Here is a 16,664-nt window from a genome sequence, read left to right as displayed (position 1 = left end):
AGCGCGTTCAAACAAACAAACAAACAAACAAACAAACTCTTCAGCTTTATTATATTAGTATAGATTATACAGTACAAAACTTATATAACTAAATATTGGTTGCTTCAACGCCCGCTAGAGGCGTATATAAGATATTAAGTATAGATAAGACTGTCGATAAGTTTTATACAAAACTTATCGACAGTCTGCTAGCGGATTCTTCTTATTTATTTATATATTTTTATTCTTATTCTTCTCTGGTATTTACTATGAACAAGACTGTTTAGATTTTTTAACGCTTACTACGTTGATAGCCTTGATAGTCATTTGTCGCAAAACAATATGAAATTAAGATGCTTGCATATTTTTTGTCAGGAAAACATGGTCATATGAAAAATACCGAATTAATTATATAAAATAACTTACTGTGTCTTTATTTATTTTATTATATTAAGGGTTTCTCCGCAATAAAACAAAAAAATCTTGTTTTTCAAAATTCCTAACAAACTTTAATATCATGCTAACAAATTCTAGCATTGTACAGATTTCAATCAGGCCTATCAAAAAAAAACTTTAGAAATTTCGCAAAATACTCCTAAATTTCGTAATCTCAAAACAACAAGTAAAACACATTCCACGACAATCGCGTTCAACAATGGCGGCCATCAATATTACTTTGTCTCGTGCTAAGTGTGCAAGTTTTATCTGTGTGTAAGGTGGTGTAAGCACAGCCGTGAATGTATGTCACTTGTTTTATTGTTGTTATAAAACTCACTGAGGTTCCTTCTTGGACCACTACTAAGGAGTTCAAAGTGAGTCGAGTTACTAAATATTAATACTATAATTTGTTTGCCATCGACACGCTAAGAAGAAAAAGAAGTGAGTCGAGTTTAGAGAGTGAGTTTGTTTTTCGAGTTAAAAATTTCGTGACGCTTGGTATTTTCAGTTATTAGACGTTTTAGACTTTAAAAACAGAATTGTAAAATATTAAACAAAGAGGAATGCAATTTATAAAGATCTCAGTTTTCTTTTGGACGATAAAGGTTAAATACAAATGGTTTAAGTTATTACCGAAAAAAAATGTTTTTGTGACGTGGAATGAAAAGCATGTAAAGAATTGTATTAAAGTACTCAAGCGAAATAAAAAAAAAGTCGAGTTCAATGACCTATAAAAATATAAGGACTGAACAAACTTTTACCGTGTGAAAACATTCTAATGAGTTTCAGGAATTTATTATAAAAAATACTAATAGATTTGAGATGTAAATATTTGATTGATTGTTTCTTATAAAGTTGGGTTCTTTTCTATTCCAAGAACCGTGAATCCATTTTCTCGTAATAAATGAACAAGGAACGATAATAAATAACAGGTTTATCTGTTTATGTGTTCACTATAAAAATATATTTAGTTTAGAAAATCATTGGTAACAAAACTAACAAATACATTAATTTATTATTAGTAATAAATTATAACAAATTCATAATTCATTTTCTAGGACCATTTCATACACATTAATATTAGTGTTCCAAGTGAGTTGTGAGATGAATTTGCTTTCATATTTGTGTCAAAATGGATGTTGTTTTGGCTTTTTTAAACCTTCTGATAAATGCTCATTATAAAGTTCATACAATTTATTTGACATCTTACTATACATACTCGTATACCTAAAAACATTTATGCCAAAGTTACCGTTTAAGATCAAATCGACGGTCGTCATCTAGCACCTTTACAGCGACAATCTCACTTAAACTCGAACAATCTTAGAAACACATAGTAGGGCCTCTTCCTGCTGATGTTTAGAGTGCTCCCACTTTCGCTACCACTTGTTATAATGCGTCCTCTCGCGTTATATATAGGAATCCGCTTTATTACCTCTCTTGAGTGACGTAATGGGGAAGGAGGTTTTTATATGTCAGACTATGATGGTCTTGACATCTCCTGTTTGGTTTTCGTCAGGTGAAAAATAATGTTATTTTTCGTAACATGTTTTTTCCCGAATCAGAGGTATACCAATGACATAGTATTTTTTTGATCAAAACAAAATAAATCAAAATTATACCTTTTACAAATTTTAATTTTTAATGTCGTTACAATTACTGAATCTACCACTTGCTCGTAATAAAGGAATAGAGCCTCATAACAAGAGCTTAAAGCTAGTAAGAAACACACGGCAATTCTATTTTATATATTACAAAGTTATCAAGGAATAATACCAGATTGATGCAAACATTATGATACTTTAATTGAAAACAGCGTGTCTTTGATAAGCTATAAATCACAGTTAACTATAAATTAATCGAATTAAAAGTACCGTAGTGACGCGACTGGCTTGTCACGCTTCGAACATCATAATTTATTCCAAACCAGAAAAAAATCGTCTTCGGTCAATAGCCTCCTTTCCACACACACTCTGTCGCAAGTTCTTACTCACTCTTAGCAATTGATAAAATTATATCAAGTAAAGACGAATTTAGCAGTATTTTATTCATATTGCATGTCATGAAGGCCTTCTGATCATAATCAGCTTAGAACGTGGCACATATAACACATGATTTTAACCCCCTTTTTAAACACCAAAACAGCAAAAAGTACCCTCAAAACTGCATACATGGCAACAATATTTACGCCTACCCGCCATAAAATACGACCTGTTCCATTAATTCTAAAAATACACAAGGTTTTTAATGTTTTTCAGTGCATTATGAATGAGAGGAGACGTTTCTGTAACGTCGGTAAAAGCCAGCTCAGACCAGAGCTTTTTTTCCGCGCGCGTACGCTCGCTTCTGCTTGAATATACATAACGTCCTTCATATAGCTCGTTTTAGGGACATTTGCACATGTTCGCTTAAACCGATATTGGTAAATCAGTATAAATATGAATTTTACGCATTTCTAAGCGCAAAAGGCTAGCCAAAACGCGTCTACATAAGATATAACTTTTTTACATTCTTGTGCTATAAATAGTAAGTGCAATCTTCAGTGCCTCTAGAAGGCGTAGTAGGAACTATTTTGGCAGTTCTTTTAAATGTCAAACTTTCAATATTCGACAGTACCTCTACAGACGGTACTGTCGAATATTGAAATTAAAATCGCGCTACTGTTTTACCGCATACACGGTAGGCTGTATAAGCTCTGACTTGTATCGCATTAGACGCGCGTATAAAACGTTAGTCTGAAACCGCTTTTACCGTAGCTCCAGGCGTTGTGGCTACGAGTGACCACTGCGCCTGTTTGTTGGTGTACTTATGTAAAATATTATATGAGTTTGCTGTACAGCTTTGAAATTCTTGGAATGGTGGACATGCTAGTTGAATGAGTGAATGTGGGATATGATGTAATATGACGATGTTTTAGTGGAATTTGATAATACCGTAATGTAAAGTACGTAGCTTGAAAGAGTACATTTAAATATTTTATTTTATTAATACATTCTAAAAAGGTATGGTTTATTTTTATTACGATTACGAGTTTGATTATACTTTTCGCCTCATTGCTTGGACGGAGTAGCGGCTACTTTGTTTCGTCTTTCAAATTAGCTTATCATTATATAAATGCCGATAAACTAAATGTAAAAAAGAAGTGAAAAGCATTAAATGCCGGTTATTGAGGTTATCCAGCAATATACAATAACTGGCACATAACCGGCAGAAAGAAGAAAAAATCTTAATTTTAAAGTTTCCAACAAGAATAACTTCAGTGAATCTCTAAATCGAATCCAAGACGTAACTTCAGCCGTCACGAAGTACTCAATCAGAAATAATACTAGTTTAGAACTTGAACATTGTACTTTTCCATTATAAAAGTTAAATGAAAGTAGCTCGGTGGAGACTGTCATTCACACGTAATCGTTTTTACGATCATTTTCTGGGGACGCAGCGTTACGTGTCTTTCTAACAAAGCACGAAAGCGCCTACCTTGCTCAAACAACGTGATTTCGTTTATATAATGCTACAGTTTTTTCTTGTAATATGTTCCTCTACACAGCTTTAAGCAAAAACCATGGTTGGAAAATTATATGACGTAGATTCGCATTAACAAAAGTTGAAATATTCCAACAACGTAGTGTTGTGATCAAGAAAGAAGATAGCGGCGAAGACGAGGCTTCGCAGTGGACGTTTGTCTGTATGCTACAACTACTTAATTTTGGGTATACACTGAATTATTAATTACTCGAGGTGAATCATGCGCGCCAAGGCTCGGACTATAATAAGGCAATACACCGAAAAATGTATTTTCGAGTCACTTTTACTGCACTGGACGATGTACGTTTGATACTACTTTACGCATATTGAACAATTATTTGTGCAATATAAAAAAAAACTGAATGTTAGTCTTTCGAAACTTGGCATAATTTTCTCATGTAAAAAAAACACATTCCATAAATCTCGAAATCATTGCAAGACGTCACTATGTCAAGACTAATAAGTGTCCTATAAATCTCTAAAATTTTAAGCATTCAACGTTATTATTAGAAAACCTTTATTCTCTATTCTAAACTTCATATAAGTTAATTTACAATCATCGTTCACAGGTCTATTTTGTCATAATTCTATCTAGTATACCTTTAACACCTTGAGAATTGAACCCATTACTCTATATGAATTATTAAATGCTTACAAAACTTTCCTGACCTTCAAACAAACTTGCCAAATATTCCGGAATATTTCAAAATTTGTGAGGATGTACCTATGTTTGTTACTCCGTCTATATAATTACTGATAAGATTTCGATGAAAATTAGCATACACAAGCCCGGAAAACTACATGTATTTTATTCCATCGGCTATTGTGTAAACCAGTTTAGAACAATTCAATTGTCATAATTCTGTACATTGTGTCTTTCCTAGAATGATGGCAAGTAATACCTAATATCAAAGCAGCAATGTATTGCATAGTGGTTAAAAAATTAACATACACTAGTTGTCAACTGATATACACAATACGCATGCAGGAAAACCCCCCACGCAGGCGAAGTCGCGGTCATAAGCTAGTTCTAAATTATTCCGGAATATTCTCAAAGCACTGTGATGTTATTTTCTTACCGTTTATAAGATTGAGCGGCTTCAGGAAATCGAACTCCGTCCGAATCTCGGAACGCGACTGAAACAAGGAAATTACTGAATTAGAATCATTTCTGTTACGTAAAGGATTTTGAATGTACGATGTATGGATGGAAACTCTCTGTAAGAAGTGTCAAAGGGTTAAGAAAGTATGGTGCAATTTTGAGTAAGTGTCATTGTTTTTCTTGAAACAAGTAATGCTTTTTAATATGTAAGTATTTTTTCTGTGAATTTTGTAGCACTTTGCTTCTTAAACGGAGTGGTGCTTTTGGAATTATTAATTGTCTTTATTATAAGTGCTTATTTTAATGAAAAAGATATGCTAAAAAATAATTTAGGTCTTGTGGTCAGAATTATAGAATTGATTGGATAAATCAAGGCCTCTATAATCGAATCGAGAATTCCGATCACAACCCTCAAAATTATCGTAATTCCTAACTACGATTACATCAAACTATCTAAGCAGATGTTAGTAAACCTAGAACCACTAGAACTAGCAGAAACAAATGGTAAAGTTTGAAGTGTTCGAACAGATGACATGCGGCTGTGACTGCCGTCTTAATTGACCAAGTTATAACGACCACACTTTAATTTCTAGATATTAGTAGTCGAACCGTTTTAGTTTTGCTTGAGAAGATGTGGAATTGGAGGAATATGCATAATGTCTTTCTGACCGATATTTGGTTTCGGCGGTCAGTTTCATGGAACTCCACCTACTGTGAAATACTTTTTTCATAGTGTCCAAGTAATGCATAAGATCGCCTGTTATACCCGAAGGTGTATGTAGTACTGTATGAATTACATTCAGTTTTTGCCTTACCAACGTTAGCCTCATGTAATACGAGCTTATTGCGATGTCGTACAGAAAATTAATATTCTATCATATGAATTATGAGTACGGAACACTAGCTAACCAATTCAACGCTATTTGAAAATTATGTTTAACTTGACCCTTTTTATCTGATAATAGCTGTTCATAAAAAACATGCTATCATTGAGAACCGAAAAACAATACTCACTTTCAGAATCATAATCATAATCACAATCAATCAGTATCAAAATTTGATTCTGATTGCAGATTCATTCCTCTTACTTATATTGTCAAACCAATTTCAACTAATAACAAAATCTCCACAAGCTCCTTGTAGCCCAAAGTATAAAGATTAAAACTAAAAGCGGACTGTACTAAGTTCTGAACACCATCTTCGAGTTCCAGCCAACAGCTTCAAGCGAGACAACTTGATCACAATTGTCGAAGTTTTAACGACTCGCATCGTGACGTCATGCGCGTTGTTGCGTCACTGCGATATGAACTGGTTATGAGTTGGGATTGAGATTGTTGTTCGAGATCTTGTGTTCGTAATATTTGGAAGAATTATTCTCTCTCTCTCTTATCGTATGGTTAGTGGTCAACCTAGTGTCAAAGTTGTTCAAGCCGCCCGAAAGCCTTTGACGTGGCTTAACGACTGTTATCTTAATTGACAACAACCGAGGCCGACTTTTTACGTGCCCTCCGAAGCACGGAGACGCTCAGTTCAAATACCACTATGCGGTCACCCATCTATAGAATGACCGCGCCAACGGTTGCTTAACCCACAGATCGTTTAAGGACCGATGAGCACAACTGGTTATGTGCGATAGGAACTGGTTATGAGTTGAGATTGTGTTGTTCGAAAAGTTGTGTTCGTAATTTTTGAGAGATATTATAAAAGAAATGAAAATAAATGTAAATATTATAAAAATAACTCTGTGGCGCAGTGGTGAACGCTGCTACAATTGCGTAGAGAGGTCGTGGGTTGTGCGATCATTGAAATTTTTGTTTCGGGTTTGGTTGTACTTTGTGTCCGTTGTTTGTATGTTTGTAAAATCCCCGCGACATAAGGACGTACATATTTAGTGCGTGAGCTGTCTTTTTTTTAATAAAACCTACGTCATCCAAAATTAATAAACATCTTCTCCGCTTTTAAGTATTAGCGTCTAAGTCCTGTTTTTTCTGACAAGCTATTTTTAACATGGTCTTTTTCTTATTCTTTATTTTATATCTTAAGGCGCTAAGCCAGTTGGTAAACCCCAAACAGCCCATGAATAGTCGCTAAGAGTTTAATCTTAGTGTCTACGTACTTCGGAGGGCATGGTGTAATTAAAATAGTAATTTGAAAGACCTTCAGGTGGCTTGATATTTATGTCAGATGTTGGTAGACCACTAAACGATCAATAACTACAAAAGAAGCAGTATTTTAGTACAGATTAAAGTTTCATATTGGAACCATATAATACTCGTAAAAAACAAAGAATTATACTATAAATTGCAGATTGCGTCACACCAACCCTCAATCTCATTTTAATTACATTAAATTCTTTAAACTCACTTTGAATTCCAACCGCTTGTCAATAGAGCTTATAAGCTATCAGTTACTGCCAACAAACACCATATACCCAGTTAATAACAACTCTCGATAATAAACCTTGTTTTAATGACGTCACAGGCACGTGACGTCACAGTTCTGTTGCGTCATATTCATCAATCATGTGCAGTTGCACTAGAGATTTCGTATATTGATGTCGATATCGAAAATAGGGCAGCAGTTTTGATGCCGCGATTTCAATAGATTTTGAAGGCTTTTGAGAAATATATTATTATTGGACAACTCACACACGGTCATTTGATTCCAAACTAAGCAGAGCTTGTACTATGGTAACCAAATAACTGATAAACATATTTATATACTTCTAAATATAAACTTATATAGATAAATTGACAACCAGGCTCAAAACAAATAATCGTGCTGCTCATCATACAAAGATTTGTCCTATGTGGGACTCGAACCCACCATACGCGGTGCAGTTATTAGTAAATATGATACTTTCGAGGCTAGTTGCGATTTAATCTTTCGTATAATATCACACTTGTGATAGCCGGAGGAGTAGACAGAAATATATATACTCTCGATCCGCGTTTACGTTCTTGGTCTCACAAAATATCTACCGGGAACATAACTTAAACCGAGAGAAAAATTGAAAAATTTGTAGATTGTCCTATCTTGGAAATCAAACCTGCTGTTGATACTCTACCGCTTGAAACCTACGTAGTTAGGAGTATTGACACAGTAATATCGTGGACAGTGTGTGGGCGGCTTAATTATAACGAACCTCAGTGTATTTCCGATACGGGATGATTTAAATGAAGTAAATATTGTCATAATCGATATGGTCCGGTTTTCACTCGGTTTGGATATCAATTAGCACAGTGTGTTTTGTAAATAATTTGTTGGTAATATTATCGGATAAAATTACAGATAGGGATAATGTATGACTAACTAGTTTACGAATTACTGGTGTTGTTTTGGCTTTAAAATGTAGTATGGTATTTTCCGGTCCATAATCAATGTACGTACCAAATTTTATCGTGCCGTTAATTGTGAACCATTTAAGGTTCAGCCGTTCGAACGTGAAGGAAAGATGGATAAACATACTAACGTATATAACGGTAGGTAGGGATTAATAAAAAAGTAAGGATTTAGTTTTAGCAGTGTAACTTAATTGAAAAGTTTGCCTGATATTTTGAGTACCAAAATAAAATTATAATATTTGGTAAAACTTTTTGCTTGAAGTAAAACAGACTCGAAGACCTGTCCGTTGGTCGTAAGCATGATTTAGAAATTGATTAAATTCTCAAGATTCATTTTGACCAGAAAACAAATACTTTTGATAAAATCTTTTTGTAAACAATAAAAAAGCTACGACTACAACACGAAATACAAGAAAATCTAGCACAGTTTCAAGAACAAAGAAAATAAAATATAAATATGTATAGCATTTGTATATGCATGAATTGTCTCAAGTCCTGACGAACGAAGTATATTCTGAATATTTCTGAGGAAAAGCTGTGCCTGACATGATGTGGACAGTGAATAAATGACGAATAAGTCTTTTTGAGGCAGATCTAGACGGCAAAAACGGATTTGATTCTCACCTTGAACAAATTTATTAGAGTGATGTAGATATTTCAGAAGTTACGAGTTTTTTTTTATAAGATAACTGTTCCTCCGATGGTTAGCTTGCTTATGCCACGCATGTTAATGTCGTCAAAATCGTGTGGTCATATTTATCATTTTTTTTACGAATATATTTTTAAGTTTTAATGTGCAGCAGCAAATATAAATATTTATGATTTATTTTATAGGTAATCGAACTGAAATACTTCTTAAGTTTTTGAATCTCGGAATTAATAAGTTACAATCTTTGACCAGATCAAAAGAGGAATATTCCTCTTTTAGAAGTAAATTTTCAGCAGCCTAAGCAAGACATTTAGTGCAAAAATCGTGGGCGCTGAAAAAAATATGCTGATAGAGGTATGCACAAGTGAGAATCAAACACTCATTGTTATGGTCGTTTTAACCAATGTTCCATATATTTCATACAGTCTCATGTCAAAAATAAATATGATTATGCATATCATGTCAAACTTATAACTAAAATTTTATTTCAAGGCTACATTTTTCGTCCAGAAAATACTTCTACATCATATTTCCGAAACAAACTAGTTGAAACTCAAACTATTATACACGGTACTAGGAATTTCCGTCAAACTTCACTGACCTAGATGTTGTGATCTCATTGCAAATGTATTAATACGATACGTGGCCACTTTTAGATAATAATGTGGGAAATTATGACGTATTCAGTCGAGTAGAAAATATGATTTTGGACAGTTCTATACATCGTTTTTTCATTAGATGACGTTCGATTTCGAGTAAGAAGAACTATTTGTGTTGTCTGCAAAGGGATTTGAACTCTTGCATGTAAACTGTACAGCTGTTGTAAACTTTACAAGAAATACAAATGTTTGGATATCTTTTGCTCATTCCCGTGGTTGCATTGCTAGGTTTTTTCAATTATCTTGGAATATTCTAAACAGTAACCCGAAGTTTGGTTACGTGTTCTGTATATACAGGGCACGTTGCCACGACCACCAAGTTCCATTCTAAGCTGTTGTCATATGACAACAGTTTTAAATGGAACTGAAATAGTCTAGACAAAACGTGAGTGTATATTATTATCTCATACACTTATTTCTATGTCGTGATGTAATAGCTACATGAATAGAATTGTCTACAAGCAAAATTGATACACGTCACATACTCTCAACAACTTGGCTCTGTAATAATATTCCAAACAAAGCCTTCCTCCTTAGATGATAATGTTAAACATCACGATCGATATTCGATAGAACACAAACTTCAAATAGTCTATGTCCTACTTTTCGTACATACTATACCTCCATGCATCGCCGTCACAGTTTCAAACCAATTCACCCAACTAGGAAGGCTTCCTCTTTGTACCAAAACTGACGTCGCCCCTCCGTCTCAAAGGGTTTTCTGAATACCGTTATCTAGGTTACATCTCTCGTGCTTCATTGAAAAGTGCTCTTAGAACCTTAAAAGCCTTCACCGTTTCACGCAAATATGAGCTGTTGAGATGTATTGCCGAAAATCTTGTGATACTAGGAATTTGGTAATGAGATTTTTAAACTCGTGATTGATGGATTAAAAAAATGGTTGTTTTTTGTTATTCTCTATATTTTCTTCATAGACGGGTACGGTACGCTGGTATAGTATAATTCCTTTCGAAATCAATTTTAGGACTACAAAAATTTACACTTCAACCCGATATAACAATTTATAAATCGTGCATTTTTGTAACTAAAATAATAGGTATTGAATTCACAAAAACGGGCGCCGTAATTGCACCAAGGTGTAAATTGAACCACTGCGTCACAGAGTATGTCGCTTACAACAAAATAATATATAAAACGTTGCTTCTAAAAAGTTGACGGCGTAAAGATGATTGTATTACAAAGTTTTATCCTCAAATCTTATCCCTTTTGATATGATAAAAAGGTTTGGCGAATAAAAGTAGAAGAAAAAAAAGATTACCCAAATACTTTTGTTCATACAATCTTAAAATCCGACCAAGATTTTATAGCCCCACAGACGTTTAGCCGATGTTTAGCCAAATCGACCCCGCAGGGCTATGAATATCATTTGGAGAACTCACAATAGCCAGGCAGAAACACAATAATACTAAAAGTTTATAGTTATTTTTTTCGCGTTTTTGATGGCTCCAGATAAGTTTTTCTTTTTCGTTTTCGTCGAATCGCTTTTGAATGTTTTCGAAAATAGTGATTCAAGATTGTTTTCGGATTTTATGAGTTTCCAAATGAGTTTTGTTGTCGACTATTTTATTTTGGAATTGAAAAGGAATTGCTTGAATGCTAATCCTTTCCGTGTTCGATTTCGATTGTGGGAGTTGAAATAAATTGGTTAGTATTTTAGGTGGCTATTTTCGATGTAATTTGAAACTGTTTTATTATTATTAGCCTAATGTGATGCGGATTAGGTATAGCAGATGACAATAGACGGAATCTATTGTAAATATATCTATATAAGTATTTATTTAGACGTTTAAAAGTATGTTTATTAGTTATTTGGTTACTATAATACAAGCTTTGTTCCGTTTGGAATCATATAATTCCAAACTGACCGTGTGTAAATTGTCCATTTTTTTATTTTTAAGGTTAAGCCTTTCCTGTTAAATAAAGAAATACGATCTAGAATAGTAGTTTGACAAAACGTTCGTATTCTCAAAGAAAATGCAGAAAACATTAGCATATAACTCAAACCATTAGTACACTGTATTTTCTATGAAATAACAAGGAGAGTTTTCTAACAGATACAGATTTTTCTGTGAATACGTATTATATCAAATGTCAAAAAGTATCTTGTATAATATGAGTAGAGTACATATTTGTTGTTCCTTTGAAATAGTATAAAATGTTCTCATGTAACTAGAAAGGTTCGGGGAATTCGGACAAATTATGGTAAGTAATTTGATATTTGACTGTGCGTAAGATGCATTAGAAATGTCGGGTTTGATACTGCTATTCTGGTGTAGGTTGTGATTCACGATAAATAAGGAAGTTAGCCTTATTATATTATTGTCTTGCCTGCCTTTTATATCCGCAGGTGTAGACTCTGCCTGTGTTTAAAATACACCCACATTTTGGCATTACAATTTTTTAAATGTCCTTTTAATATTATAAGATTTTGGATGTTCGGTTGGTTATTGTTTTTCTTTCATGCAAATACTACTGAACAAGTTTTGATACATGCAGATATTTTGCTACAAACACATTAAATACTTTGTTTCCCAAGATATAATTCGAGGCGATCAACATCGCGGAAAGTAGCTTGTATGTTTATAACATAAAGATGCAAAACTTGAATTATTTTATTTTTTCTAAAACACACGTAACTTACGCGAACACGCTTTTAACTTTAAAATGCCTGTTCGCGTTAATTTGCCGTCTTCTATTATACAAAATGCAACGCGAGATTTTAAAAGTTATGACATATTATGTAACTTTGATGTCATTTTTGTGTTACCTCGGGTCCGAATCGTCCACTTCGTTAGACCACTTGGCCATAACTGCTTCTTCTAAACCATTATAATTGCTAGTATATCTACGTCAAACATCAATCTCATATAATATTAGTAAACAAGTTAAATATAGTTTTCAATAAACGTTTTGTCTGAAGCGACGTAATCTATCCGTTATTTGCAACTCCCACGCGATGATAGCTAACTTATAACTTCCTACGTAGACTAAAAATAGTTGTTATAGGAATTTTGTTTGATTAAACGAAAAGGAAATAATATAACGTTAGCTAAAATACTAGGTCATATGTCAATTAGAAATGAATTAATGATACCTTAGAAATTGATTTTGGTAATTTGATAATATTAATAAGTCAAGGGAAGCTAGAAACGTGCTCAATTGTACGATTTTATGCACATACAATATCAAAATCATCTTTTCCTGTAAGGGTGGGCAGGAACAATTTCGTCGATATTAATAATGTTAAGAAGACAAAGAACACAAATACAATTGTAAAAACAAGTTGTAAAAACTTAATTATATAAAGCTGAAGAGTTTGTTTCTTTGAACGCGCTTCTCTTAGGAACTACTGATTCAAATAGAAGAAATATAATGATAATACACTATTTACTTTGACTTATAAGACTGAAGCAGCAAAGATAAACGGCCGCTAATAACTTATATCAATTCTTATCGAACAAAAAGTAAATACCTCGGAATGCTTAAGCTATTCGATATAGTACAAAAAATAATACGAAAGTGATTGACTAAAGCACGTCCATTCTCTGGGTCTGTCCCAAAAGAGTCTTTAGTAAGGACCCGTAGTGTTGACGGCAATGGGACTACGGGACTGAAAAACTTGTCCCATGGGACTATTACGGGATTACGCAATAGTATCTTTACTATATCCATACTTCCATACTAATATTATAAATGCGAAAGTAACTCTGTCTGTCTGACTGTCTGTCTGTCTGTCTGTCTGCTACTCAATCACGCCTAAACTACTGAACCAATTTTCATGAAATTTGGTATGGAGATATTTTGATACCAGAGAAAGGACATAGACTATATATCAACACGCTACGACCAAAAAGAGTAGAGTAATTAATATTTAAAAAACGGGGAAAAATTTCACCCATTTTCTCTTATTGGACGCAAGACGAAGTTGCGCGGGTCAGCTAGTATTATATATTCGAAAGCTGTTATATTTTTTCACGCGGACAAAGTCAGAGTCAGATATAATAATATGACTGGTATAATAATAATTGTGACTATGTAATGAAAATCATTATTTATATTAAAACTCATGCTGAATAGTGGTGACAATCATCAGCCTAGCCTTTCTTCCAACTATGTTGAAGTTGGCTTCTAGTTTCACCAGATGACTGAATACCAGTATTTTACATGGAACAACTGCCTAGTGCCTGTATAGTGAGAACAGTAACGGATTACATACAAACGTTCTGTAATAAGTGCTGATAGCTGACAGTTATAGTAGGAATAACCATTTGTTTTCGACGCGTATTTGGCATTCTTTCAAGATTTCAGGCATACAGGTTTCACATTGCTGTGACAGCATTTTTGTGAAATGTTATTGTACAAACACTTCACTCTTACTTATAATTCAAAACGGAAAACAAAAAGCTTTTCTTGAATATTTCTTGAAAAATTAAGTTTTTATTTTTGTCAATATTTAAGTTTTATTCACAGTTTTTGTCACGTGCAATAAATAACAAGTTGTTTTGAACAAAAACACATAATAAGCACAATTATTTTTACATAATAATATGTTCATGCTAGATTTTATTTAAGCAACTTGCGCAAAAAGCAACCTACAAATTTATGTCTATAATTGCAATAAAACTCGTAGGTACATCTCTTCAAAGATCTGGACAAACAATTTTAAACATGTGATTAAAATATTTATTTGGGCCGATAAACCGTTTCAATCACAAAATATTTTTATTTAAAGACATTATGTTATTGTTGGCGAATATAAGAGTAAACTAGTTATATCAGAAATCAAAGTACTCTAGCCGATATCATAAAATTTTTAGTAATAAGATATAATGTATTGATGATAACGAGAGTAATTTTCTATGATTTACCTTATTGATACGATAGACACGTGGATGATATTTATCTTAATTTAAAGACTTCTTAGAAGTATAGAAATTGTTTGGAAGAATAATAAAAGTAGGATGATTGTATGATGAATGAAGTAAATATCCTTTTTGTATATTATGTGATTTTAGGTATGCTTTCTCTAATAATTTCCAAGGTAATAGTGCTTGAAATAATTTGTAGTCTGCTTTTTTATATTGGTTCATTTTGATTTCGTTTTACAGACACAAATAAAGCTCTATTAGAAACAACTGATTCAAAAATTTGTCTTGAAAATAAAAATAAAACTATGCAGGATGTACCAGGGTGCGATAAATAAAAACGTTTATTACTGCAATTATGTTCAATGAAAATGTATAAAGAAATATTTCTAAACGTAAAACAATGATGATGTACTCACCAATAAAAAACAACAAAAAAGTTCGCTTCAACAAATCCATTTTCGAGAATCTCACTCAACAAAAAACAAATCGACTAAAAGTCACAAAGAAGTCACTTGAAAACGTAAAGTCATTTTGCGCAACACAGTTCGTCAAAGTCGCGAGATTAAGTTCGCGGGCTTTCGCGGTGTGGAGAGCGTACGTCTGCTCTCGTCAGTGGTCTTACGGCAACTGAGGGTGGGCGGGCTTCTACTACGGACGATGCTTTATGGAATATTGTGGTTAATGAAGTGATAGTGCTCGGATGTGAGCCAGTATTTAGTGCAGCGAAAATGGAGAGGAATAGGTGTGTACGATAGGAGATTCTGGTTTAGTGGTTTCGGTTCGAAAATTGGTAATCAAAATCGTTATTGCAATTTGTACTGCCTTTGTTAATACGATAAAAGTGTGATTTTTGAAAGTTTTCATCAGAAAGTATTGATGGTTGAAGAGTTTTCTTTTTGACGTGTTTTTGCTTAGTTCCAGAGTTAAAAAATGTATGTCATTAATGCGGTTTTGCACTTTACCTTAGCTGCACTCCTAAAAAATATTTGTGGTGAAAAAGCCAGTATATATTGTGGAAAAAGAATTAAAAAGAGTAACAATAGTTTTATTATCAATGAAATACTGAGAACAACTGTTAATAAATTCGGCATTGTGGGCCCAAAAATCCCTTACCAATAAATCTATCAAGGAATCCCATAGTGCCCCACTTTTCGACATGGGTCCTGTACAATGGAATGTCCCATACAGTTGCTCCGCCCATACGCCTACACAATGGACAAGACAGTTGGCATCCAGTAATAAGAATTATTCATATTAGACTTGCTTTAGCAAAGGACGCCATCGCGTAAAATGTTTTTAACCGACTTTGATGTTTATGTTTAGGTTCACCTTTGTTGTAAAGATGTAGAATTAGATTTTTTCAAAGTTCTGATATTTCCTTTGAAAAAGACCATGGAATGCTGGTAAAAGTTAAGCTGTTTTGAGTTTGTAATATAAAAGAAAAAAAAAGTGCTTTCCTGAATAATTGGTGTCGCTCTCTTATTTTACATAGATACAAAGATACAGCTACTGTAACTTTTTAAGCCTTGAAATCGTACTGGGAATAGGCTTTCCGAGAAACATATTTACGTTGTTGGATAAAAATGCTCAAAAGATAACTTCCAAACATAGAATTCAGTATTCAGATCAAAATTCTTCAATTAATGTCCATTCATTAGAATGTTGTCAGAAGCATTTTATTCTGGGAATTCTTCACACATAAATACATATGTTGTCAAAGCCCTTTTTAAAATTGTTTCTTTGCCAAGAGATAGCAAAAGACAGATTTATTTTTATCTGGAAACCAAAATCTCTTTATTCGTACACAGTTTTAATTTATGATCGTTAGTTTTCTTGGAAATCAACGCTGTGTGCTTTTAAAATATGAACTAAAGCCATTCATTCATGAATGCTATAAAATACTTTCGTATTCCGGGAATGGGTGAATTTGGTTTCGTAAAGGTAAATCATTCAAAAGAAGTGTGTGGAAGAATCCCTGCTATTTATATAGGTTCAATAATTGCGTTCTGTTCTGCAATGCAAGAACAAAATATTGTTCTTCTTTAGAGTTCTTTGGTATCGTGGTGTACAAAATATCTA

The 16,664-nt window shown here is 33.4% G+C and overlaps 1 protein-coding gene across 1 annotated transcript in view; it reads right to left on the bottom strand.

Annotated features, from left to right (window-relative positions):
• LOC142983173 (cell adhesion molecule Dscam2-like) overlaps nucleotides 1-15,188 on the bottom strand; it is a 93,695-nt gene extending 78,507 nt beyond the window's left edge. The window contains exons 1-2 of the mRNA XM_076130055.1: nucleotides 15,002-15,188; nucleotides 5,022-5,079 (exon numbers count right to left, since the gene is read on the bottom strand). Of these exons, the coding sequence (XP_075986170.1) occupies nucleotides 5,022-5,079; nucleotides 15,002-15,041 (98 nt within the window). The 5' untranslated portion in view covers nucleotides 15,042-15,188. The remainder of the gene's footprint in view (nucleotides 1-5,021; nucleotides 5,080-15,001) is intronic.
• Between the last annotated feature and the right edge of the window lie 1,476 nt (nucleotides 15,189-16,664).

The sequence above is a fragment of the Anticarsia gemmatalis genome, chromosome 23 (assembly GCF_050436995.1).
Source record: "Anticarsia gemmatalis isolate Benzon Research Colony breed Stoneville strain chromosome 23, ilAntGemm2 primary, whole genome shotgun sequence".
NCBI classification, from domain to species: domain Eukaryota; kingdom Metazoa; phylum Arthropoda; class Insecta; order Lepidoptera; family Erebidae; genus Anticarsia; species Anticarsia gemmatalis.
The sequence above is the reverse complement of the archived record's forward strand: the minus strand, read 5'-3'. Positions and strand labels throughout refer to the sequence as shown.